Source organism: Esox lucius, chromosome 18 (assembly GCF_011004845.1).
Source record: "Esox lucius isolate fEsoLuc1 chromosome 18, fEsoLuc1.pri, whole genome shotgun sequence".
NCBI classification, from domain to species: domain Eukaryota; kingdom Metazoa; phylum Chordata; class Actinopteri; order Esociformes; family Esocidae; genus Esox; species Esox lucius.
Genome location: NC_047586.1, coordinates 27,050,519 through 27,078,031, shown reverse-complemented (window position 1 = coordinate 27,078,031; position 27,513 = coordinate 27,050,519). Strand labels below are relative to the sequence as shown.

At 47.1% G+C, this 27,513-nt stretch overlaps 1 protein-coding gene across 8 annotated transcripts in view; it reads right to left on the bottom strand.

Annotated features, from left to right (window-relative positions):
- Positions 1-6,911: 6,911 nt before the first annotated feature.
- The window catches only part of nhsl1b (NHS-like 1b), a 179,966-nt gene continuing 159,364 nt past the window's right edge, over positions 6,912-27,513 (bottom strand). For 4 of the 8 annotated variants that reach the window (XM_034287727.1, XM_034287732.1, XM_034287728.1 and 1 more), the window contains exons 3-9: positions 26,127-26,251; positions 23,347-23,542; positions 20,543-20,674; positions 15,433-18,756; positions 13,823-13,955; positions 12,141-12,185; positions 6,912-9,608 (exon numbers count right to left, since the gene is read on the bottom strand). In XM_034287727.1, coding sequence (XP_034143618.1) covers positions 8,936-9,608; positions 12,141-12,185; positions 13,823-13,955; positions 15,433-18,756; positions 20,543-20,674; positions 23,347-23,542; positions 26,127-26,251 — 4,628 coding nt within the window. In that variant the 3' untranslated portion in view covers positions 6,912-8,935. The remainder of the gene's footprint in view (positions 9,609-12,140; positions 12,186-13,822; positions 13,956-15,432; positions 18,757-20,542; positions 20,675-23,346; positions 23,543-26,126; positions 26,252-27,513) is intronic. The other 4 variants (XM_034287729.1, XM_010865462.4, XM_034287730.1 and 1 more) reach the window with 3 other exon arrangements.

The window sequence follows — 27,513 nt, the reverse complement described above, 5'->3', positions numbered from 1 at the left end:
AGAATGGCACAATCACAAAACAAAACATGTCAACAAAGAAAAAAAATTCTCTGACCTCTGTTCAAAAGTCTGCATACCCTTAGTTCTTAATATTGTGTATTGCCCCCTTTAGTATCAATGCAGTCTTTTTTAATAGTTGTCTATGAGGCCCCAAATTCCTGCAGGTGGTATAGTCTTGTCACTCTAAATAACAGTGTGCAAGAAGCTGTGAGCTGTGTGTTGTCGGGCTTATTGTAACCAGGCTTTTTTGTGGCATTGGCGCAGTAAAGGCTTCATTCTAGCAACTCGACCATGCAGCTCATTTTTGTTTATGTATTGTCGTATTGGGCTCCTTGAAATAACCAGTCTTTTTCCAGAGCAGCCTGTATTTCTCCTGAGGTAACCTGTGGGTTTTTCTCTGTATCCCGAACAATTCTACTGGCAGTTTTGGCTTAATACGTGATTGAACAGTACTGACTGGCATTTGCAAGGCTTTGGATATATATTTTATATCCTTTTCACTCTTTATAAAGTTCAATTACCTTGTTACACAGGTCTTGACAATTATTTTCTGGTCCCCATGGCTCAGTATCCAGCCTGTTCAGTGCATCCACGTGAGAGCTAACAAACTCATTGACTATTTATACACACACACTAATTGCAATTTAAAAAACCACAGGTGTGGGAAATTCACCTTTAATTGACATTTTCACCTGTGTTTGTCACTTTGTGTGTCTGTAACAAGGCCAAACATTCAAGGGTATGTAAACTTTTGATCTGGGCCATTTGGGTGATTTCTTTTATCATTATGATTTAAAAAGGAGCCAAAAAACTATCTGATAATAAATGGCACACCACCAAACTTCAGTGATGTAACCGTGGCGTCCAATCCAAATCTGTCAACGGTGTGTCAGGGTGTGTGAATAAAGGAGCCAAACGCAGGGAGGTAGTTAATCTTCTTTCTTTCTTTCTTAAACGAAAAAATGGCACGCGTAACAACAAGAGCGCAAGAGCGCAAAAGCGTGCAATAGTCTTGCAATACAACACCAAACATAGAACAATACCACACAAAGACGCCCAGAAACAAGGGAACTAATATAGGCAACCTAATGAGGGAATGGACACCAGGTGTGTGCAATAACAAGACATGACAGTGCCGTGGGAGGAGGAGCGGCGTGGCTAGAAGGTCGGCGATGACGCGCCCCGAACACCACGCCGGGAGGGGTGGCGCGCGTGCTCCATGCGCGTCCTCGTTACAGTACCCCCCCCTCGACGCGCGGCTCCGGCAGCGCGCCCCCGCCGGCCCCGGGGCCGACCCGGAGGGCGCCGCGCAGGACGATCAGGGCGCCGACGATGGAAGTCGGCGAGGAGCTCCGGATCAAGAACATCCACCGCCGGCACCCAGCAACGCTCCTCCGGGCCGTACCCCTCCCACTCCACCAGGTACTGCAGGCCCCTCCCCCGGCGCCTCGAGTCGAGGATGGAACGGACAGAGTACGCCGGGCCCCCCTCGATGTCCAGAGGGGGCGGAGGGACCTCCCGCACCTCAGACTGCTGGAGGGGACCAGCCACCACCGGCCTGAGGAGAGACACATGGAACGAGGCATTAATCCTGTAATCAGGGGGAAGTTGCAATTTATAGGTTACCTCGTTCACTCTCCCCAGGACTTTAAACGGCCCTACAAACCGCGGCCCCAGCTTCCGGCAGGGCAGGCGGAGAGGGAGGTTCCGGGTCGAGAGCCAGACCCGGTCGCCCACAGCGTAGACCGGGGTGTCATTGCGCCGGCGGTCAGCAGCGGACTTCTGGCGAACCCCGGCGCGCCGGATGTGTCGATGGGCCACGGACCAGGTGTCCTCGGCGCGCCGGAACCAGTCGTCCACCGCCGGAACCCCAGACTCGGGCTGGCTCTGCCAGGGTACCAAGACCGGCTGGTACCCCAGGACACACTGAAAGGGAGTCAAGGACGTGGAGGAGTGACGGAGTGAAAGCGTGAAATCGAACCGGGCAAAAAACAACACCCACCTGGCCTGGCGAGGGTTCAGTCTCCTCGCCGCCCGGATGTACTCCAGGTTACGGTGGTCGGTCCAGACTACAAACGGGTGTCTCGCTCCCTCGAGCCAATGTCTCAAAACAGTCAAGGCGTTAAACACAGCCAACAGCTCCCTGTCACCGACGCCATAGTTGCGCTCTGCCTCACGGAGCTTTCGCGAGTAAAAAGCACAGGGGCGACGCTTAGGAGGGGTACCCGACAGTTGGGACAATACAGCACCTATCCCCACCTCCGAGGCATCCACCTCCACTATGAACGGCAGTGACGGATCGGGGTGAGCCAGAACCGGGGCAGAGGTGAACATTCTCTTAAGGGTGCGAAATGCAACGTCTGCCTCGGTCGTCCAGGTGATCCGGCTCGGCCCACCCTTCAACAAGGAAGTAATAGGAGCTGCCACCTTGCCGAAGCCCCGTATAAACCTACGGTAGAAATTGGCAAACCCAATAAATCGCTGCACCGCCTTAACCGTGGTGGGAACGGGCCAATTACGCACGGCTGACACGCGATCGACCTCCATTTCCACCCCACCGGCGGAAATCCGAAACCCGAGGAAAGAGACGGCTCGCTGGAAGAACGCGCACTTCTCTGCTTTAGCGTACAGGCCATGCTCCAACAGTCGCTTCAGCACCCTGCGAACGAGAGACACATGCTCAGCACGCGTAGTGGAATACACGAGGATGTCGTTAATGTAAACCACAACTCCGCGCCCCAGCATGTCCCTAAACACGTCGTTCACAAAGGACTGAAACACTGCCGGGGCATTCATCAACCCATACGGCATCACCAGGTATTCGTAGTGACCCGTGGTGGTGCTGAAGGCGGTTTTCCACTCGTCTCCCTCTCGGATTCTCACCAAATTGTACGCACTCCGGAGGTCCAGTTTTGTGAAGAAGCGCGCCCCATGCATTGACTCAATATATTGGGAAATCAGGGGGATAGGATATGAGTACCGGATCGTCAGTTTATTTAACGCCCTGTAGTCAATGCACGGATGCAAACCCCCATCCTTCTTCCTCACAAAAAAGAAACTCGAGGAGGCGGGCGAGGTGGAACGGCGGATCTGCCCCTGCCGCAGGGATTCGGCCACATAGGTCTCCATCGCTGCGGTTTCTGCCTGCGACAGGGGATACACATGACAATAAGGCGGCACAGCATCTCCCTTTAGGTTTATAGCACAATCCCCGGACCGATGTGGTGGCAAACGACTAGCCATGGTCTTCGAAAAGACCAGCGCTAAATCGGCATATTCCGGGGGAATGCGCACTGCGGAGACACTGTCTGGACTTTCCACCGAGGTCGCACCAACGGAAACACCTAGACACCTCTCCTGACACCCCTGAGACCACCCTGTCAACACTCTCTGCGACCAGGAAATAGTTGGGTTGTGTCCCGACAACCAGGGAAGACCCAGCACCACAGGGAAAGCAGGAGAGTGAATAACATGAAACTCAATCTGTTCGGTATGGGCGTGCTGTACGGTCATCGTGATAGGGACTGTGACGTGCTCAACGAGACCAGTGCCTAGTGGTTTGCTGTCTAAGCCCGTAATGGACCTAGGTTGAGACAATGGAACCAGCGGAATGCGCAGTTTCTGTGCGTAACCGCTGTCCATAAAATTCCCAGCTGCGCCTGAGTCTACGAGCGCCTTACACTGAGAGTTAGCAGGAAAATCAGGGAAGGCCACCAAAAGTGTCATGTGCTTCGCATAGAGCCCTGACAGTGTGTGTGGTCTACTCACCTGACTCGGTGTAGGGGTGTCAGGCTTCCTCCGCTCGACCCTTTCTCGCTGGAAACAGTAGGAGGCAGAGTGTCCCTTCCTCCCACAAAAGGAACACTCCCTAGACCGCACCGTCTCCCTACGTGCGGCGCCTCCCACTTCCATGGGTTCAGGTCCGGCGACGGGGTGTACCGGAGGGGGCTGATCATTCCCGGTGCGTCCGCGGGTGGCTAGCAGATTGTCCAGCCGGATCGCCATGTCGACGAGCTGGTCGAACGTCAACATGGCGTCCCGGCATGCCAGCTCCCTACGGACGTCAGACCGTAAGTGGCACCGGAAATGATCTATAAGTGCCCTGTCGTTTCAGCCCGACCCCGCCGCCAGGGTCCTGAACTCCAGGGCGAAGGCCTGCACGCTCCTTGTCCCCTGCCTCAGGTGCACGAGACGCTCGCCGACCTCCCTGCCGTTGGGCGGGTGATCGAACACGGCCCGGAAGAGGCCGACGAACGCCCCGTAATGGGCCAACTCCGGCCCGTTGGTGGACCAAACGGAGTTGGCCCAGTCCAACGCCTTGCCCCTCAGGCAGGAGACAAGGGCCGAGACCTTCTCCCTATCCCCCGGGTGAGGGCTGAGGGAGGCAAAGTAGAGCTCCAGCTGGAGCAGGAACCCAGAGCACTGGGCAGCGTCTCCGCCGAATCCCTGAGGAAGGCTCAGTTGAATGGTCCTCCTCTGCGACGGTGGAGACGATGGCAGGGGCACTCCACCCGGGTTGAGTGTCGGGGTTTGCTGCTCAGATGGCAACCTCGCCTCCAACCGCCGCATAGCCTGGACCATCTCTGTCACGGCCTCCCCCAGGGACGCGATCATGTTCCCATGCTGGTGGATGAGGTCGCTCCCCGCTGGCTCCATTCTGGAGGTGTGGTATTCTGTCAACGGTGTGTCAGGGTGTGTGAATAAAGGAGCCAAACGCAGGGAGGTAGTTAATCTTCTTTCTTTCTTTCTTAAACGAAAAAATGGCACGCGTAACAACAAGAGCGCAAGAGCGCAAAAGCGTGCAATAGTCTTGCAATACAACACCAAACATAGAACAATACCACACAAAGACGCCCAGAAACAAGGGAACTAATATAGGCAACCTAATGGGGGAATGGACACCAGGTGTGTGCAATAACAAGACATGACAGTGCCGTGGGAGGAGGAGCGGCGTGGCTAGAAGGCCGGCGATGACGCGCACCGAACACCACGTCGGGAGGGGTGGCGCGCGTCCTCCATGTGCGTCCTCGTTACAAAATCGGTCTATTCACACCACTACTGCAAACTTGTTCTTTGTTTATTTAGCTATATTGACACCTTGCTACAGTAGGAACTTTTTGGTGAAAAGTATTTATCATGGGTAAGCATTGGTTGACTTGGGCCTTCTAATTTTTGGCAAACAGCATTCCTGTTCCTTATTAGGGCATGCCATATTATATTGGGTGCCGTTTGTAAAATGTTGCATGTTTTGTAAACCTGCTCAGATTTTGCACATTTAGCATTGCCAAATGTAAAAAATAAAGAAAAAAATGCACTAGTTTTCAACTGTCACTTTTTCTAACATTTAGAAAGAAATTAACTTTTTCTAACATTAAGAGAGAAATTCATGAAATATATTTTTCCAAAAGTAAAATTCTGCATTAAGAAATTGTTTTGTTAAAGTTGAATGTAAATGCTAAATATAAATGTTAAATGTAAATGTTAAATCTAACGTAGAACTTGAAAACTGAATATTACATCAAATACGGTAATTGGCCACGCTCTGGGGGCGGAGCATGCCCACCTCAGGCAGTTGCCTCAAAAATTTCACCTCAGGCAGTTTCCTCAAAATGGCAAGTTTGGTTGAATTAGCCAATTGAAAGAGCGGTTGCAGCTGGCATTAGGATGGCTCTTCAGGACCGACCAACACCTATACCAGGCCCGACGAAACAGCCACCACATCAGTGCCATCAGTAAGTTCTGAAATTATAAGTTTTAAAAACCAGAAAAGGAACCAGGCAAGCCTAGTTCAGCCGGCCTGCAATCAGAGGTGATGAATGTTGTTGCCCTCAATGGATTCGAACCTGGGACTCCCAAGAGAGAGGCGGTGTCTTTTATGAATGAATATATACTGTAATATTATATCTGTGATATTACATTTACTTAAAAAAGTAATTGGAGAAGGCGTCCGGATGATCCATATTCCTACACGTTGTAAAGATGTTACTGTCACTTTCTGCCACCAGTTTGGCCCCGCCATACTGACGTTTACTAACATGAAAAGGGTCTATTGACCAATAATGACTCCGTTGACGTTCGTCTGTCTTGTGATTTGGAATTTACACTATAATAGTGTCATGGAATTAACAATATAGACAATGAAATTGTTAATTGCAATTATTTATGTGACAATAAATCATCAACTAAAATGTTATAATCATGACAGCCTTAGTGGAGGTGCGGTATTCCTATAGATACTTGAGTTTTGAATAAAGCGACCACAGGCTTTTGTGCTCTGTACAATATCAGGAAAAGAGGTGACACCATTTAGTTAAAGCATTGTGCAGTATCACTAATGCATATGAGGATGGTGCTACAAATAAAGATGGTTCATTGCCTTGAGAAAAGTCTATGCACTAAGAGCAACTGTAATTGACGTGTCCGTTTTCTCTCAACAACCAATTACCAGCTAACTGTAGCTAAACATCTGCATGTAAATTGGGTGTGTGAGCATGTATGTTTTTAATAGCTAAATCATCTTAAGTAACAAGAAAACCAAATAACAGAGTTTATTTGGGTGATTTGAAATGTTTCAAACATACTTAGACATGTTTATTATTGTTTGATTCAAGAGAACTAAGTCAAAAGGGAAAGAAAAAAACTCTTTGAAATTCTCCTTCACAAAGTTTGTAGTTGCCAACAGTGGTATTGAGGGATGCCGGTGATACAGAGTTCTCATGGGACATCCAGAGGTGGAGGACATATGGGATAACTCTGAAGGGGAGGGTGATGCAGGGGCTACGCAATGGCCTCAGGAGTTTTCCGGATGATGGACAACAGTGGATGCCATGATGCTAATGAGGCGACAATCTGGGCAGCGGGCTGGCAGATGGTTGTGACTCATGAGGAAAGGTAGAGAGACAGAGACAAGCTCTTTAAATATCGCCATACTTTATTACATGGACATACACAAGGGCTAGCAGCCTGACTCTCTTCTCCCTTTAAAACCGCACCCTTCCGTCACTCTTGAATCTGTCAAGTCTCTTTCTCAGCACTTGGTCATCTTCCTTGTTAATCAGCAAGGTTGAGAGTGAGACGTCATAAACTCCTATTGGGAGTCGGGCTGAGACAAACTCTCAATCATGACTGGATCTGAACTTTGTGAGACAGGTGATTTAGTCAATGTTGTTACTCAGCGGGAATAGCATACATAGACTCACAGTCATCAACTTGCAAATAAACCGGGCCAGATTTCCTGAGCTTTTGCACCAGGGGGAAATATTTACTATTAAGCGCCAAAAAACTCAAGCTAAACTTTATAAATCCCTTCAGTTGTACCAAAAAAAGTTTTAGTTATTTGCTTTAGCTCTGTAAACCGGGTCTGTTAACTGCGTGCACGCGTATTCACTTGACCTTTCACCTCTTGATCCTTCCCTGCCCCAAGACCTTTTCTTTCAGACCCTTGACCTGGCTGCTGGCTGGCTCTGGAGTACCACGTCACAACCCCACAACTTGAAAATAAATAGTATATAAAAGGAAACGAAAAGAAAACCACTGCTTTCCAAAAACAAGGACTCTAATGTACAAAGAATTTGAAATTAAATTAAATGTAACACCTTTCTCTGTATTTATATAAAGAACCTTATAAAATTGTGCAGGGAAAGAAACCTAGTAGAAAGGTAAACAGCATGATATTAATCGTAAGTTCTAAATAATTTTATTAGGTCATCTCCACTATGCTGGACCATGGTCAATTACATCTGGTCCAATGTGTTCAAAGATTCAGATGAAGTCAGTGAAAGCAAAAACAGTACACTACACTTATTTGCTTAGCTCATTGGTAACCAAAAGGATCACAAATGACACTTTTTTCCAAAGTAAGTTTTCATTTTACTTTTTTAAGGACTCATTCTTCATTTCCAAATGTGTAAGTTATAAACAGACATCGTAAAACAATTCTGAACACACAGTTTTTTTTTTAAGTACATGAACAAAGAAAAAGGAAACACATACAGACAGTGCAAATCTACAAACTAAAATTCCAAACCACTCCCTGGTTTTTCAAACCACCATTTTTGATCCACCATATTGATTGTTCTGTATAGAGCCTTTGTCCATGGATGTCGTCACCTAGAGAGCAGTCATGAGCCCTCAGAGTCTCCCCTTGACAATTGAAAGTTCCAGACCTCGCAAACTATTAATCCACTGACTTCAAAGACCTCAAAGAAGAACCTGACAAGAACCACAGCTAATGCTGTGTTCTGGCACCTTTATTTGTCCTGTTTTGGAACCTTTGGCGACATGTTCTAAAATGTCTTGAAATACATTCTCGCTAGCCATGGTGTGTAAATGCTTTCTAGACTTGAGTAAACAGGAGACAGGTTGCAAGCCCAGCAGAAATACACATTATTTTACACGCATTTTAGCCTTTATCTAACACACCTCTGAGTTTCACTTTCCACTGCTTAATTGCTGGCACCACTACAGTGAAATCAAAACAACTTTTTTTTCTCCTTCATGTCACCTTAGCTTTTCCCTTAACCAAGTCCTTAGTTTTTAGAGAAACCTTCTAAAAACTACAGGAACCAACCCTGCCTACAATCAGCACCTTTTGAAGCTCTAACAGGAAAGTAAAAAGGAGCAAACCAACAAAAACTGGGATAATCAGGCGTAGATCGTACTGAATAGTATAACTTTTTGGTAACACAAGAGATGGGTTATCAAAATGAGATGCGTGAGGAAAATATGTATTGAAAAGCTGCAGTTTTGCTGGTCTCCAATTCCGTCTAAGTACAACGTTGGTCAGTCTGTAAAGGCCACAGGGCAGTTCAGGTCCAAAACCTGTAGGACCTGGAGTGGGGGGGTGGGGGGGGAGGCACTGGAGGACACAGGGGCCACTGTAGGGCCTCTCACTGGCTGAGTTCAGCTCCCTTTATCCAGGGGCAGTGTTTCCTATCTAACTGCTGCCACTCTCTGATAAAGTGCCGTTACAGTCCTGGAGCAGGGGTGTGGACAGGGGTCTGGGATGTCCATCAGGGATGTCTCCGTACTCCGCACTCTCAGCCAACTCCCCCTCGCGCTCACAGATGACCGTCATTGGGCTGCTCAGGATGCGGTTGCGTGCATTGTACTTGCTGCTGGCAGCGGAGGGCGGCGTCCTCGATCGGCCGTACCTCATTCCGCTGAGTGACGGCAACGACGTCAATGAGGCGGAGGAGTAGGATAGGCCCTCGTTGCGGGCCCAATCTTCCAGCGCCCTCTTGCCACGGCCCGGCGATGCGAAAGGGCTGTGGCCTGGTGACGATGGCGAAGAAGGCGGGTCCAGGGAGGATTCAGAGCACGTTCTCTGGAAGCGCGGGTCTGTTGAACGCAGCATCTCGGCTGCTGACATACGGAAGCTGGTCTCTGAGCGGCTGCCCTTCTTCAGGAGCAGGGCCTTGAAAGTGTCGCTGCTGGTGGCTGACTTGCGCAGGTTTCGCTGAATGGAACCTGTCTGTCTGCCCATTGGCAGCGGGGATACCAGGGTGGGGGAGGCCCCCGTAGGGGTGACGGGGGGAGACGGGCAGGGGGAGTTGCCCCGTGACTTTTCCTCCTCTGACTCTTTGCGACCCAGGACCTTCCGCTTGGACCTAAGGTTAGAGAGGGAGAGCCTGGTTAGGGAAATGGATAGGTAGGAGACATTAAACCATCAATCTGTCCAGTTCTTAAAGTCTTAGGAGAGCAGGGTTAGTGTCACTAAGCAGTTCTGTGCAGCATGGCTGGATAAAAAAGGACATTGTGGGAGCAAGTCATATTCAGAGGGTGGCAAAGAGGGAGAGCTGGGTAGGAGACTGTCCAGGGTCAAGCACAGAGCTCAGAAGCAAAATACACTGGCCTTTTATTGTGGCCAGCCTAAGGCACACCTGTGCAATAATCATGCTGTCTAATCAGCATCTTGATATGCCACACCTGTGAGGTGGATGGATTATCTCGGCAAAGGAGAAGTGCTCAGTAACACAGATTTAGACAGATTTGTGAACAATATTTGAGAGAAATAGGACTTTTGTGCACATAAATTATTAGATCTTTGAGTTCAGCTCATGATAAATGGGGGCAAAAACCGAAGTGTTGCGTTTATAATTTTGTTCAGTGTATACAGGTGCTGGTCATAAAAATTGAATATCATCAAAAAGTTTTATTTCAGTAATTCCATTCAAAAGGTGAAACTTGTATATTATATTCATTCATCACACACAGACGATGATTATAACTGACAACTAATGAATATCCCAAATTCACTATCTCTAAAAATTACTTAAGACCGATACAAAAAAAGGATTTTAAGAAATGTTGGCCAACTGAAAAGTATGAACATGAAATGTATGAGCATGTACAGCACTCAATACTTAGTTGGGGCTCCTTTTGCCTGAATTACTGCAGCAATGCGGCGTGGCATGGAGTCAATCAGTCTGTGGCACTGCTCAGGTGTTATGAGAGCCCAGGTTGCTCTGATAGTGGCCTTCAGCTCTTCTGCATTGTGGGGTCTGGCGTATCGCATCTTCCTCTTCACAATACCCATAGATTTTCTATAGGGTTAAGGTCAGGCGAGTTTGCTGGCCAATTAAGAACAGGGATACCATGGTCCTTAAACCAGGTACTGGTAGCTTTGGCACTGTGTGCAGGTGCCAAGTCCTGTTGGAAAAACCCATGTCTTGCATACGTCTGTGCGTGGTGGTTCTTGAAGCACAGACTCCAGCTGCAGTCCACTCTTTGTGAATCTCCCCCACATTTTTGAATGGGTTTTGTTTCACAATCCTGTCCAGGATGCGGTTATCCCTATTGCTTGTACACTTTTTTCTACCACATCTTTTCCTTCCCTTCACCTCTCTATTAATGTGCTTGGACACAGAGCTCTATGAACAGCCAGCCTATTTAGCTATGACCTTTTGTGTCTTGCCCTCCTTGTACAAGGTGCCAATGGTCGTCTTTTGGACAGCTGTCAAGTCAGTGGTCTTCCCAATTATTGTGTTGCCTACAGAACTAGACTGAGAGACCATTTAAAGACATTTGCAGGTGTTTTGGGTTAATTGGCTGATTAGAGTGTGGCACCAGGTTTCTTCAATATTGAACCTTTTCATAATATTCACATTTTCTGAGATACTGAATTTGGGGTTTTCATTAGTTGTCAGTTATAATCATCAAAATAAAAAGAAATAAACATTTGAAATACATCAGTCTGTGTGGAATGAATGTATAAATTATACCAGTTTCACTTTTTGAATGGAATTACTGAAATAAATAAATGTTTTGATGATATTCAAATTTTATGACCAGCACCTGTATAACCACCTCTATTAAGAGATGAAACAGCCCTCTACTTTGCTGTTGGATAGCAGGTAGCTTAGTTGTTCTGAATAGTAAATGAGATGTTGCAAAAGCTAGTATTTTGTTCTCACCCTGAGGAAAATAGTTAACCCTAATGGAAGCTCATCATTGGCAGCGAACCTCAGATAACCATTGCATGCAAACTGACAAATATCCCCTGTCCCTTTATTTGTGTTATGGCTCAACTGGTGATGGAATAGTTCTCTCCAATACAACTAGCCAGCTGGAATATAAATAATCATCAGAACCACAACTTAAGTGTCCCATTGTGAACAATGTCCTCCAGAATGCACTGCTTGGAGAAGCAAGTAGCTAATGATAGAGGGACTCAAGAGTTTGTTTGCAGTGGGAGAAAGCACCTGGGTGCTTTTAAATGTTTAATTCAACTGCAATGACTTCAAAAAAACAGCACACTTTACAACTCTAGAGGAATACTAAGAGGTGGTACAATATAATTTATAGGCACTGAAACTGGGAAAAGTGCCCAGAGCAATTTATTTTTTTACTTTTTATTTTTAAAGACAATTCATCCTCCCTGCCAGCAGGGGGTGCCTTACATACATCCACACATACCTATGTTAGACTCACAACAGTAGGAATACATTCCTACGACATCAGTGCCAAAGCTGCAGCTAGCAAAGGACATGGGATTAGCACAGGGGAAACAGCAGAATTAATTTGAGTCCAAGGCTTGCTATGGGCAGGAGGATTATTGCGCTAATCCTGCGCTAGCATCACCACAGGGAAGAAACAGGACATGCTAATTACACACTAATGGGCTACTTGACACTCCGTACCTCTCCGGACAGGGGGCACTCTCACTCTCAATATCTGTTCCCCCACTGCAGCGGGGAGGGAGGAAGAAGAGGTGGAGATAGAAGAAAAGAAGAGTGACAAGGGCTAACAGTGACACCCAGATAAGGTTTGATGACATGAGTGTAAGGGTGAGCAAGGTGGACAGACAAAACATTTAATCCTGAAGATCAGCTCTGAATACAGAGAGGTTTAAGTAAATGAAATGTCATTATCCGAGAAGATATAAGACAAGCACAATATATCCATCATCTAATATGGAATCAGAGACAGGGATAATGATAAGACAGTAGACTGGATAGAAGTGGGTGGGGTGATTATGGGATGTCTGTGCCCCAAATGCAACATCAACATTGCAGTGTCTCCATGAGAGCACTTGCACCACATTAGCCCACAGGTTAAGGCACAATCATTATGTAACATATCTCTGTCACAGCTGATTTAACCAGGGCTAGGAATCCTACTCCCCGGATTCATGCTGCTCCAACAACACACACAAACACACACAATCCTACTACGTACAAACAACAATGAAGGGAAGGTGTGAGAAAAGGTGTGGAGAACATGAATGAGGGATACAGATGAGACTAAGAGAAAGGCAGGGAGAGGTAGAAATACTGATCCAGTCTATTAAGAAATAAAAACACTTAATCCATGTGTGCTTCGAATGGGGGCTTCGATTTCTTTCTCACTCTGTACATTGTTTGATTGGATGACTCCCTCCAGCCGACTACCTTCTACTTCTGCAGGGGCATGACAACAATCTATTGAGTTTTTAATCTCTTCTTTCCTTTCTTCATTCACTCATTCCTACTTTCGGCTAACTTGTCTTTGCCTCTAATATAGCACACAAATATATGAAGAGCAATCTACCAGCAGAAGTAATGCTTGAAAACGCAAGAGCACACACACAAAAAGAAAGTATCAAATCCCCTGAAATGAAATCACGTGGCACTCGTGAGCTTTCTGACCATCAAACTGCTGCATGTGACCGGTGTACACACACTCGCTTGCTTGAGCAATTTACGTTTGTGTTATTCTCCCTATGAGCACATGTACCGTAAAAAGTACAGACGGATTTGAAGAATAGAGCTTTGGTAAGACAGTAAAACAGGGGAAGAATGAGAAAAGGGGGGAAGGAGGAAATAGAGAGGGTGAGAGAAGGAGAGTGAGGGGTGAGAGAAGGAGAGTGAGGGTGACAGAAGGAGGAGACGGGGGGTAGAGAGAGATGGAGAGAAGCTCTTGAGGGAAGCTTCAGTGTGTCGACAAGCTCAATAATGAATGAACCATCAGCTTCTTTACCCACTAAACTCAAGTTGCCGTCCATTGTGCAACTTGCTGCCCCCCCCACAAGGTTTCCCTTCACAGTGTGCTGGTCAGTCTCTCTGACAATCATGTAACAGAGCAAAGCTCTCCGCTGCCTAACTACAAGACCAGCCAACACCATAGACCTGCCTACAGCCCGACGAACACATACTCTACCAGATGGGATAGCCTGGCTCAAGTTATGATAGAGAGTGAGGAAAGAAAAAGGAAGGAGGAAGTTGGCGGGAGGGAAAAGAGTGATGGGCTGAAGAGAATGGCAACACGGTCATGATAGGTTGACAGGGTTGCACAATTTGTTCTGCATGTACTTTGACAGTGACATTTATTTTCATTCGCCTACCTGTGGATGGCAGCGAAGAGGTCCTCGGTGGTCCGCGGACGTGTGGGGGTCACCATGTCCCCCCGACGGGGGGTCCTTTTGGTGCTAGTGCCTGGTGAAGACTCAGCGGCGCTGATGGGGTAAAACACATCACCTAGGAGAGACCCATTTAACACACTCATTAGAAGCACATTACTCATGCTGTTTGAAGGGACAGTTCATCCACTGACGGAGGACGGAAGGCAGGCAGGCATTACACCTGACCTGCTTAATGAAAACATGCGCACAGGAGACATGCAATACACAGACTTGCAGGAGAGCAATTCCTCACCTGACAAATGAAACACACAAGCACAGACAGCAGCTGGGCAAGCTAACGCAGACACAAACTGCCGGTTGGATATTCCATAACCTGTGAGATAGGGAGGTGGTGCTGAACTGGCTTCTTACATTCTCTCCCCCTCTGTCGCTCTCCTCTACTTGAGCTTCTCACCTCTTCCCTCACCCGCACTTCGACTGCCTGAGGCGCTGCAGGCAATCTCACGTTATGCTCTCCCCTTCGCTCCATTCCCCCCTGGTTCAGCGGGGCCCCTCCCCTTTCTCACACAACCCCCCCTTCCCTCCATCCGCTAAACAGACCTCCCCTGGGAGAGATGGGGGGGTTAACAGAAGGCAAGGCAGAGAGAGAAAGAGAACGGGACTGAGGAAGATTCGTACGGCAGAGGAGTGCAGGACAGAGATGCGGAGTGAGAGAATGACAAACGAAACGGATGACAGCACACAGAACACGGGATGGATAGTCCGGACAGAGCAGCGCTGACAGAGAACCAAAGCAGAAGTAAGACGAGACACACCGAGAGGATAAATCCAGGCATCTGCCGCAGTGTTGTCCCCACTAAGCACTCACTCAGGGGAAGAGGCAGGTATGATGTTTCTGGCTGGCTCAATGACAGACAACCCGGGCAGCACCCAGGCAACGGTACCACAGAACAAACTTTTGAGACATTTCTAATGGTGACAGTGATCGCGAAGATGCGTAAATCCAAGGATTACAAAAGTGTCTCAGTTTTAAATTCAGGCGGCCCTGATTGCAGATCTAATTCGCTCACAGCAGTTAAACACTCAGTTAAGTAATCATGCTACAGGGAAGATTTTCATATCCATCCTTACAGAAATAATCCCATTTCATACATGCAACCTATACTATGTAGCTAAACCTTTCTTCACAGTTCAAACCTTACAGTGCCTTTATAGTTTGAGTGAGAGCTGGCAAGGCAAGCTGGCCCCAATAGCTTTTGTCCTGCCTTCAAGGAGGAATTTGAAAGAAGGCAGAGGAAGATATATAAAACCCAGCTAAAGCCTCTAGCCTTAAGTACAATGAATGTCTAGCACTGTGACAAATCTCTTAGATGCCTTTTACCTGGGCTAACAAACACCTAACAATAATTAATAATTAATAATGAGGACAAAGCAAGCCTCAATCAGCAGCCAAAAAGATTATTCATAAGCTTCTTCAATGCCATTTATAAAGATATCCCACCTAGCTTCTTCAGAACAGTCAAATTCATGCACGAGAAATACATTTCAGTATTTATTTCTTATTTAGATAATAAGCGTGAAATTCAACTCACCACTCTCGTCGTCCTTGGAGCTGATTGATCCACTGTTACTGCTGGTTCCATCTCCATCTTCCTCATCTTCTTCTTCTTCTTCTTCAGTCTGAACATCTGCCCCCTGCCCCTCAGTGAGGCTTGTCTCCTGGGTGACAGTGGCTTGGGGCTGGGTCTTCTGCTGGCTTTCCAGGATGGCGCAGGGTTCACTACTCAGAGCTGAGCAACTCTCCGAAACCTCCTCTTTCTCCTTAACTTTTTCCTCTTTGTCATTCTCTCCTTTGCTTACTTTAGCATCCACCTGGTCTTCTTCAGAGGAGCAGGTCATCTCCTCTAGGGCATGTAGTGTGGGGCTAGCTGGGGGAGTCTTCTCTGCTAGCTGGGGGACGACAGGGGAGAGGGACAGTTCAGGCTTCTTGGAGACCACTGGAGGTTTTTGTTTGACTGAAGAGCTTTTGACTGCCTCTTCAAAGGTGCCAAAGAGGGAGAACAGCTCCGTGTCTGGTTGGGTCAAGTTGCTTGACTGTTTCTCAGGCTTGCCATTTAGGACAGCATTGCCTGGAAGCGCCTCATAGTTGCTCCTGTCCGCGAGCATATCAGCAATTTTCTTTGCAGATGAAGAGGCCTTGGTAACTTCCGCTGGTTCGGTAGAGTTCTTCAGAGGAAGTGTGGTGGGATGCTCAGCACGCTTAAGCTCCACTATCTGGGGCATAAGGGACTGGACCTGGTCTCCCGCAATTTGTGTCTTCTCTGGCCGCTTGACTGACCGGAGGTGCACACTCTGGAGTGCAAAGGAGGTTATAAGGAGCATGGGGGACATTCCAGCCTCTTTGGCAGCTGGGCTGTTGGGGACCGTAGCTGGGTTGATAGCGTTCCTTCCTGCCTTCAGGTTGAGAGGCAAGGCTGTGGGTGGAGCAGGGACAGGGAGTGGTGGAGGTGGTGGGGGTGAGAAGACTATGGAAGGAAATGGAGGAGGAGGAGGGGGAGGACTGAGGGACCTGTTGAAGGAGGCATTGGGGTGGATGAGAGACTCTGGGGGAGGAGGTGGAGGAAAGTCTGGAGAGGTGGAACAAAGGGGCAGACTTATGGCTGCGCCCTGAGGGTTTGTGACTAATGGGAGATCATGGGGCAGAGGGGGAGAGCTAGGGCCAGATGGGGGGAGAGGAGCAGGGAAAGAGGGCGGGGGGCTGATGGGTGTGCTGAGTTCTACGGTGGGAGGTGTGGGGTGCGGGGGAGGCGGAGGGTGGCAAGAGTTCCTGAGAGAGTCTGAGGCATTTGATGAGAGGGAGGTGGAGGACGAGGAGATCGAAATGGACGAGAGGAGCGAGGACTTCCTCTCAGGCACTTTGGGCTTGGACCGCCCCGATGGGGAGTGTGCCCGCATAAATGAGGGCACCGGGGTGCCGGCCGTGGGGGTGTTAGACTGGCTAGAGTAGCCGCTGGAAGGGGAGGTCAGTCTGTGGACTCGGTCTGGGGAGGAGGTCTTGGGCTTGACAGCCACACCACCTTCCTGGGCTGGAGGAACCTGGGCCTGGGTATTGTTTTGATTGTGGACCACCCCGCTTCCATTCGACAGACCCTGTGGGTGTGCCCCCGCTGCGGGGTGGTGCTGGTGCGTGGAGGGGGATTGCGGCCCCTGGTCTCCATTGCTACAGGGGTAATCCATGTAGTATCCCCAGGACTCTGCGTAGTCCGAGCGCAGGCTTGTGTCACTGTGCGCCGGTGTAACGTTACATAGTGAGTACACGTTACCCACTGCCACACCATTAGCTGCTAGCGATGCAGCGGAGCTAGCGGCGCTGACACTGCTCTGGCTCCGGGACCGCAACAACCAGGGGTCCTCGTAGTCGCTGCAGGGACTGTGGGAGGGTGAGGAGGGGGACACGCCCTTTCCCTCAACCCCCCTCAACCCCATCTGAAGGCTCTGCTGCAGGCTAGCAATCAGGGACTCGTTCAGAACCGAGCCGTTTGCGCTAACTCCGCTAATGGTGCTAACGCCACCCAGGGGCTTCTTACCTCCAGGTTTGCGGCGGAGGGAGTCTGTCCGAGCAGGGGGGAGCGGCGGCTTCTTTGCCTTGCGGAGGGAGATGCTGCGGGAGAGCGAGCGGTCGCTGTATAGCCTGTTAGAGTCTTCCTCATGGCTGGCCAGCTCACGGCACTCATACATGCTGTGCCTAGCTGTCCTGCCGGCTGGCGTCCCATGGCCCTGCCCACTTCCGTGGCTCCGGGAGCGCAGGCCAGAGTCCAGGTGCATGGAGGTGTAGTAGCCATCATTATCCTGGGAGTACAGGGAGCTGGAGTCAGTGGTGGTCCGGGATGACATCTCTGTGCGCGATGACAGCTCCAGGCTGCTGCACAAGTGGTTGATGGGTGTGGAACAACTAGAGGTCAGAGTGCGCAGTGGCGGCACAACGTTCTCCGGCGTGTCATAGATCGACCATTGGTCGTCAGCTGATAACGGTGTCGTTGCGGCAACAGTGCTGCTATGGCTGTGCAAGCTGCCATCTGAGCGGCCAGATTCACTGGGTGTTCCTAGGGCCACCACCCCTCCTTCTTGGGGATGGATGTGTGTCATGGTTGAGGTAGCAGGGCCTGCACAGGAGTTCTTCTGGGTGAAGGAGGTAGAGCTCAGGTGGTCTGCGGCCAGGCTGAGTGGCCTAGATGTGGGGTAGATCATCCTGGGAGACTGGGAGTGTTGGGTGGATGATGTGTTGAGGGCCACAACCTCGGCAGAGGAGGACATAGTCGCATTGGAGAGGATGGACGTGGAGTATGCAGTGTGGGGGGACACTACACATGCCGGTCCAGCTCCCCACTCTCCTGTCTGTGTGGGGGAACCACGCACCTCCTGGGACATGGACCGCAGGGTTCCCGTCCGGGGAGCGTTTCTCAGATGCACCACTGTGTCGTCCACCTGCAGCTTGCCAATCTGCCCATGGGGCACAGTGTGGTCGTCCGGTCTGATGGGGGTGCTGCTGTAGATGGGCTCTGTACTGAGAGACACCCTGGCCCCTTGTCTGGGAAGACTGTGAAAGCGCTGGGAGTCTCCGTTCGGATGGGAAGTTAGGTTCACCTTCCCGGAACAACCGTTGTTACTGGAGATGCTTCCAGTAGATGAGGAAGTGGATATTCCCGCCATCTGGGCTGCAATCCCCTGTCCCCGCTGAGCCCTGATTCTCCGCATTGACGGTGGAACGATCTTCACCTCCTCCGTCTGGCAACCTGAATCTCTGGTTTCGGAATGCTGGAGCGACGAGTTCATGTTCCCGACTCTGCCCAGCGTGGAATATTGTCCGGGAATGAACATGGAATGTGGCCGAAGCTCGCCACCACGTCCTTTTGCCGCTGCAGAATAAATACAGGCAGAGAGGGAGAGGTTAGAAACATGAGCAGTCAAAAAACCTCCAGCTCCCTCTCCTTCACTGCCTCTCTAATTTACTCTACCTTGCTCCCCATATATCTGGCAGGCTGTCAATCAGATTAGCAGTGTCTATCGGGAGGCTAATTAATTTGATTTGCTGGAGCCATGTCTTAGTGCTAATAACCGCTGGTCATCTTCATTAGCGCAAAGACGAAGGCAGAGACGTTCAGAGGGAGAGAGGAGTCAGAGAGAGAAAACCAATGCCAGAAGGCGGACTCCTGCTTTCCTTTCTACCCTGGCTCTGTCGGATCAGAAAGAGGATGTTCCGCAGGGTAGGATGGGCAGCTGACACACAGACATACACACACACCCCATGCATACAGACAAGAAAAACAAAGTGAAGCATCTAGTGGCATATAGGAAATGATATCCAGTCATATGGGTGCCTGTTGATGTATATACACACACTCAAATCTCCCTTTCCAATGGCAGAGAGTGACAGGCCAGCGCTGCTGTACGAGACAGATTAAGCTGCAGGTTTCTAAATCACAGGCAGCCTTGGTGTCTGATTCAGTGAGGCAGGGAGAGAGAATTACCATCTAACAGTAATCAGAACTTTCAAGCCTCTCTGCCTTTCTGGTCTGTCTGCCTGTTTGTCTGTCTGTCCTCCAGCCTGCCTGACAGTCTGCTTGTCCCAAAGCTCTGTCTATCAGCTGTATGGATCTCATTTTTGGGAGAAATTACACTCTCACCCTAATTCCCCATCATTAAATAAACAGGAAACTTTAGGTTTAGCTGAACACATAGCTATCTACTGGGCTGGGGGGAAAAACTGAAGACTGTTGACTTTGCCGCCCATCTGTTCTGAGAGTGGGCTCGGGTGCAGGGGGGCATTAGAAGGGTGAGAGGGGATATCATAACAACAGCTGAAAATAAACTAAATGGGGCGGAACATGGAAACAATCAGAGTGGTGGGTTTAGGTTCAAACCAACTTCAAAGTCAAATAACAACATTGAAAATGGCTACGTATGCGAGTGAATAAAAACCCAATATTTTCATTACAGTCCAAATATTAAGTCCCAAAAGTTGCCATCTCCATTGCCCCCCATTCACCTGCTCCCTCCATTGGCCAAAATCCAATCCCACTCCTCCATGATAAGCTACTTATGGACTGAACCAGTTGATCAACTATGTACGGAGATTGACATCATCATAGGAATGCTGGGATTACATGGTGGGTTTAGTGGTTGGGTGTGCGGGATGCACTGTGGCATGCTAAGATTATTAGTGCATCCCAGGATTAACCCACAGCAATAAAGAAGTACGAGAGTTCTGAGACAGGGACCCGGGCGGTCATCGGAAAAGGAGATTTATTAGTAACAGAATGTCCGAGTCTGACTACTGGATATTAAGGAAAATATAGTTTCTACAATGACAGATGCAAGTTCAAATCCTACTATGTGTGGAAAAATATGGAAATATCTCAATTTGAGGCATATGGAGAGGGGATGTCTTTGAAGAGATTATAGAAAGTAGGATAGATTGAGTACATGTAGAAACTCTAGATGGAAGAGGAAATTCAAGAACGTACAGTGAAGGAGTTTCTGCAGCAGTTTTAGAATGAGATGGAGTCAGACAATTTACTAAACCAGCTGCCGGCCGATGGTGTGAGGCAGGCTGTTGGGTGAACTAACTGGGAGGACAGAACATCTAGAGTACTAGGAAGAGCAGGAGAGCAGCAGAGCTCTCTTTGTATATCTATACCATACCTAGTTCGGAGCAGATGTTGTCAGGCAGCCCTGATATAGTCTTTCTGCGCTTGACCTTCTTGGGCCGACGGGAGACTGTATCAGTGTTAATAAGGGAGCGGCGGATGCTGGCCTGCCGGTCAAACGTTGCCCCTAGTGGCCAGGAGGGCGAGAGCAGGCAGGCAGAACACAGGCAAACAAAAACCAGCCCGTTAGTGACACAAACACACGTGCTTATGTTTTACATGTCGCATGCAGATTTTAGAGTTGGGCATGAGAACAAAACCAGAAAGAGTAGATACCCACACACATATATTTAAAAATACATGCTTGTGTAAAACACATGCAGAGGAAAAAACAAGCAAAAAAAACACTGACAAAGACAAACCAAAAACAAGAAACCTGGCAAGCCAAGTTCAGCCGGCCCGCAATAAAAAGTGATGATCGTTGTTACACTCCCTGGATTCAAACCCTGGCCTCCCACGTAAAAGGCTATGTTTTTAACCACTGCGCCACAGAGCTATAAAGTACATCTGTCGAGAGTTGGTATTGCATTTCAACACTAGATCATGTTGTCACACATTAACATTACGCCAAGTCTGAATATGTCGCTAGACACCATTAAGCATTGTGTTAAACTGAGTAACCTTTCTTATTAAGTATACCTCCACCACAAATGGTATCTATGAACTGTATGGCTTTTGCCACTGGCCATGTTAAAAGCTTGTTAGCCAGTAATATTTAGCTAGACACCATTAAGCATTGTATTAAATGGACTAAGGTTTCCTATTGAGTTTACCTCCATCACAAATAGCAACTATGAACTATATGGCTGTTTTGATTTAACAGCTTATTAGCTATTCATGAATGAAACTGATACAATAACTATCAATATAGGGGATGATGACTGACTTTTTCGTCAAGTGAAAAGACGAGAGAATCGTGTAGCCAGCAAAGTTTTTGTCTATCCTGAACAAATCCTAACACATAATTTGAAAATCCACCAGAAATAGTTGCAATATAACAGTAAACAGTTTTATTTTAGGCTTCCTATAATGTAGTTATTGAAGGTTGTAGCCAGCAAAGTTTTTGTCTATACTGAACAAATCTTCTTTTGCCACAGGCCGTTTTAACAGCTAATTAGCCATTCCTGAATGACATTGACACAGTATCTATCAATATAGGTGATGATGACTCACTTTGTTGTCAAGTGAAAAGATGAGAGAATCGTGTAGCCAGCGAAATATTTGTCCCTACTGTTAGGCTTCCTATAACTTAGGTAAAGTTTTTGTCTGTCCTGAATTAATCCTAAGGCATAATGTGTTGTGACTTTGACGGGAGTTGAACGTGAGACCTGTTGTTTTGTAATCCGCATCTCTAGCCACTACGCTATTTAACAAGGGGTAATCAGTCAGTAAGTCATGTACTCACTCACTCAGTAAGAGACATTCGCTCTTATTGGCCAGCTCTGATTACGTGGACCAGCAAAAAAAGAATCAGCCAACATACACACAACACTCCATACCGCTCAGTGCTCTGCTGGGAGTTCAGTCTCTGTTAAGCTCTTCTTTTTGTTTTTATTTTAAAGTGTTTATTATGGTCTCAATTTCACCCTGTTTTTTAATATCATAATGTTCGTTTATGACCTTGTGTCATCAGAGAAACATTAAGCAGGTTCAAGAAACTCAAAGATCGAGAAGTGTCCTCTAAAACATGTCTCATCAAGCGGTTCAGCTTCTTATTACATTGCTCACTAAGGCGGGAAGTATTCATCAATATCCATATGTTTGGAGGAGTGCGCATTCTCTGACCAATAACCACACTTTGAGGCATCCGATCCACCACAAGAAGTAGCTAGAGTGCTTTGAGATAAGGCAGCTGTGAAATCCTAATCCGCAGCTGAACTAATTTGCATCTAACACGTTCACACTTCCATGAACATGTTTGAATCTGAAGAGATATCAGATGACATTTAACTCAAAACACTGATTGAAATCAAGTCAATAGCGAGTAATCCCTGCAGAGTTAGTAGATCTCAAAATGACATTATTAAAATCTGTGCTGACACTAACGGATATAGATTCAGTCTCAAGAACTTTTGATGCTACTATTGTAGTGTTTTTGGCAGGTTCTAGCCTCGGACTAAAGAGCTTAGAGATGCTGTCTTTCTCAATGCCCTCTGGGAGTAAGTGTTCTAGTCACAAACTGAGGCAGAGGAAAGGAGTAACTCTATGTCTGACTGTGCCAGAGGTGAATTAGAAAAATTGCATGTATGCGTTTCTCTATGTGTCAATAAAAGGCCAAGTCTCTGACTCCCTGTTGAGTGACATAAAACAAGAGCCGATGTCTTAGCTAGCAGGTTGGAATTACGGCAGTGTGGTTATCCGTGATGGCATGCCATTTTCTCCTTCTCCTTGTATTGGAGCTTGTGTGTGTGTGTGTGTGTGTGTGTGTGTGTGTGTGTGTGCAGTAGTAGTGTCTGTATCTGTAAGATGTCCAGTGGATTGACATGTACTCAGGGAGCTGCCTTGACCTCCGACTGCTATCTTTTTTAAACTGAGCACGCTCCAAATACAGAAATGCACACGCAGCGGGGGATGAAAAGAAAAAATAAGACAAAAAATACAGATGGACAGTCACAAACACAACACCTTTCCCAGTGTGAGTGTATATCTGATCAGTAGCGGAGAACGCTTCCTGGCAGTTGGTCGCTTAGAGATGAACTGTTCTTTTATAGATGCTGTTCTGTGTTAAAGGGCATAGGTGGTTTGGGCTATGTTCGAAGCCAGGCCGTACAACCATAGGCAGTGGGTGCGGTTGCCTACCTGTGACGTTGATGGGGATGATGTCAGTGGGCACGGCCTGGGCCTGCATCCTCATCTTCTCTTCTGGGGTGGGCAGGGGTGGGGCCTTGTGGCGGTGCACCTGTCCGTCACACTCGTCTATACCCTCCTCCTCCTGGGGGGTCTGGGGCCTCATAGAGTGCAGGGACCTGCTGTCCTCTGCAGACGAAGCTGTGGACTGGAGGAGAAAGAGGTGAGGGGGAGGAGGCAGAGAGGAAGGGCGATCAAATAGAGAGAGAGAGAGAGAGAGGAAGGAGGGGAGGGAAAGAGGAGAGTAAAGCTTCAAACAAACACTGAAGCAACACATCTGAGCCTGCTGGCAGAAGCGCGTACATGTGTGTTGAGGGGAGGGGTTGCACCTGCCCTCACTGTGAATTGTTTAAATCTCCTCCAGCATAGTGCCTATTACTGTGCAAACACAAACCCAGACAAACAACATGTTTACTGCCGCTTTCTGACCTATAAGCCAGAGGGGCCATAAAGATGTTTCATGGTTAATAATAGGGGCCATAAAGATGTTTCATGGTTAATAATACACACACTGATACACACACCCCCACAAACCGACAGGGAGGAGGTGACAGTGAACAATGTAACAATAATAAGATTGTTTAACCAACCAGACCTCAAAATCACATTTTGTTCATTTCAGAAACAAAGTACATAGGTTGCTTTTGGTTTCTTTTGCCATGAAAATATATGGCAATCAGACACATATTTCCACCTTACTAGACTGGGTGACACCCGTCCTATAAAAACATGTTGGATGGTTCACTCCTGGGTATGTCCCACCAACATGCTAGTTCCATTCCAGAATGTTCCGTGGACAACATCTCAAAGTTCTTGCATCTCCAGCCACGAAATCCCAAATGTAAACCTCATGGGAATGCAAGATACATTCTGAGCAGACAAGCGTGTAATCAGACCCAACAGATAAAATTAAGACCTTCAGAAGTAGGAGATTCAGGGAAATCCGCCTTTTGTTGTGTAGCCATCTACAGAGTTACCCAGCCATTAGGTGCCATGTTGGCCCACACAGAAATCCAGTTTCCCCTTTACTGTCAACTACAACTAGGCAGACTAGCCAAGCAGAAACAGAGAAAAGGTGAGGATGGAAGGGAAGGAAATGTGGTATTCGTCAAGTGTACACTTTCCTACTGACTTGTGGATTCAGCATTCAATATTACTCCTCCTAATTTCAGAGTTGTGGGCTCCTGCCACAGTGAATGTCAGAGGAGCTAATCAAGTTATTGGCCTAGCTCAGGGACAGATTTTATTTTACCTTTCTAGCTCCTAGGTTCAATCTAGCAACATTGATGGGTCAGATTCACTAACTGCTACACTACCCGCCATCTCTGGGAGAAAGATAAGGGGTTGAGGAAGGCACAGGCATCCTGATAAGGATCAGTGGAGAATCTCAACTCTGGTTTAACACTAGAACCACCAAATGCCTAAGCCAATTGGCATTTGAGTTTGTAATTAAAATAAAAAACTGCCATTTTGAAAGCTAAACCCTCCTCCTTACATTACTTTTCCTAAATAGGCGTATATTACATTGTTCTGTTTTCGGAGTTCTAAACTAACAAACAGAAAAATATTTAGAAACTATTTACCCGTTTTTTATTACCCTGTTTTCTGACTTCATCCGCCAACAGCCCACAGCCCACAGCACACAGGTACCATTTTGGTACCCAGGCGCTAATCATCCCTCACTGAATGCATGACATCAATGGATGAATGCACAATACTCCCAGATGAATGATATTATTGAAACATAATACAAATTATATAGGCTACTTATCACATGGGTTACTGTTTTTCAATAGGAGATTCAGCTTATTGTGTAGGCTAATTCATCAAACGTAAATCGAAAATGTTATTTTACTGAAGATTAATATTCTACTAGTATTAGGCTAAATAATTATTCACAAAACGAAATTCCAACAATATCTTGACCTTTTTCTTATAAATCCTTGCGGTTTTTCGATACTTATTCATCACCTATAGAAAGATCTTATATGTCAGTAATCTAGGAGACAAGAGCTATGCATTGGCATTAGCCCCACTACAACCCGCGGGAGAGACCTGCAAAGACGCGCCATTCACAGCCTATTCATTCCAGACCTCATCTTTTTCTATGCATTCTTTTTTTAGTCGTTTTTTTGGATGATGAGACCTTCAACAATACAAACACATTCTTGTATTTTTCAAATTCATTGACAATTTAAAACAAACAAATTCTGTAATTCATAATTTTTTACTATTCTATATACTTTGATAATGACCCAGTAGATGAACTGATGCTCTGGCTGGTTGGTGATGCTGTGGAGGAGAATGTCCATGCTAATAGGGACGATTCGTGTGCTAATGACGCCAAACGGCGTTCGGCTCTGGCAGTTACTGGGGGTCAAAAAGGCCTGGCAGTTCTAGTGTTAAGTTAGGACAGAGGAAGCTTTGGAGTAAAAGCAGCTCCACTGAGAGTAAGCCGACAAAAAATAAACGTATAATAAATCTCTGCAGCTCTCCATCAGGGCCTGGCAAATAAACTGCAATAAGCGGCTCTACGACATAAATGGAAACAAGCCATGGCAGCCACAAAGCGAAATGTTATCTAAGACGGTGGGGTGAGTGAGAGGGAGGGCAATGTGGTTAGAAAAAACACAGTTGGCGCACAACTGCTTTACACCACTGGAGTGCAGACTAATACCAGTTTCCGTGTGCCTCGAGTTCACTATGCTGTGGATGTGTGGAAAGTTTGTTACCTTCTTATCAGTGTCGTCCTGGTCATCCTGCAGAGTGCTGAGGGAGTCTGCCCTGTCAGAGAAGGTGGGGCCTTGGGAGTAGTACTGAGAGCTACGGAAACCATCCTTCCTCAACTTGTCACATCCTGGGGGAGAGAGATAATGGGTTACACACACACACACAACTTAACGTCAATTAAACACACCCACTGAAAGACAATCTGAAAGGTAACTGCGTCATTAGAGCATTGGGACTGTACTGAGAGTACTTGCAATGCCAAGGTTGTGGGTTTGAATCACAGTATTAAAAAAGCATTCACTACTGTAAGTTCCTATGGGTAACAGTGTCTGCAAAATGACTGGATAAAAATAGGTTCTGAATCCAACTTAAATAATGACCATGTGCCCTAGAACAAGGACCTAATCTCTCAGCATAAGAGCATCTGCTAATGTTACAGAGTTGGTAATAGAAGACAAATATAAATTACTTCTCTTTTTAATTAACATACAGGCCAATCAGCACATGCTTCTGAAACTTGCTGACAGGCCTAAGGTGTCTCTACACCTGTCAAAAGCTCAACACAAAGGGAACACACATTCATAAGAAGCTGACCGGTGCAATACCCCTCAGGTCTTCAGAGATGCATACAGCATATTGACAAGCAGTGTGTGTGTGTGTGTGTGTGTGCGTGTGTGTAGAACCTGGCTTAACTGCAGCCCCTGACAGCTCAGAGAATTTCTTATTAGGGCCTGATGTGAGGTGTAAGATTTTGTTTGTTTCTAATCCCTGTGCTTGTGTGTGTGAACATGTGTTTGACATGTGTTTGTGTGTGAGAGAGGGGTGCCAGTTGTAGTCTGTCACTCACAGAAGATGGAATCGTGCATCATTCATACACACTCCTTCCAACTCCCTCAGATGGGATTTAAGACTTCAGTCCCTCTGCCAACACACTGCAATCAGGGACTCTTTTACCATATCTCCATGACTAACTAGATTATAAGAACTACCAAAACACCAATCAACACCCTTCTTCATATTGGCAACATCTACCAACAAGACAAAGAAATATTGTGCACTTATATAATTGATATATTATAATGCAATAGGCCAACTAGTGCATTAATGAGTCAATAGTAGATCTAAACACTTTATTGATAAGTAAAGCCTACTGATAAGTAAAGCAACTTCCTCACCTGATGTAAGTTTCATTCCTATGATCTGGAAGACAAGGCTTTAGAAACCTTTTGACACAATAAAGGGAATATGTTTAATAGCTACGGCTTTGTGGATTGTTGTCAGGCAGAGTAGTTTTGGAGTTTAGCGAACAAAACTACTCTACTACTTTAGCGAACAGTCTGCGTGTAAAAATACTTTGCCACTGTCCCAGAATCACAGATATATACCAAC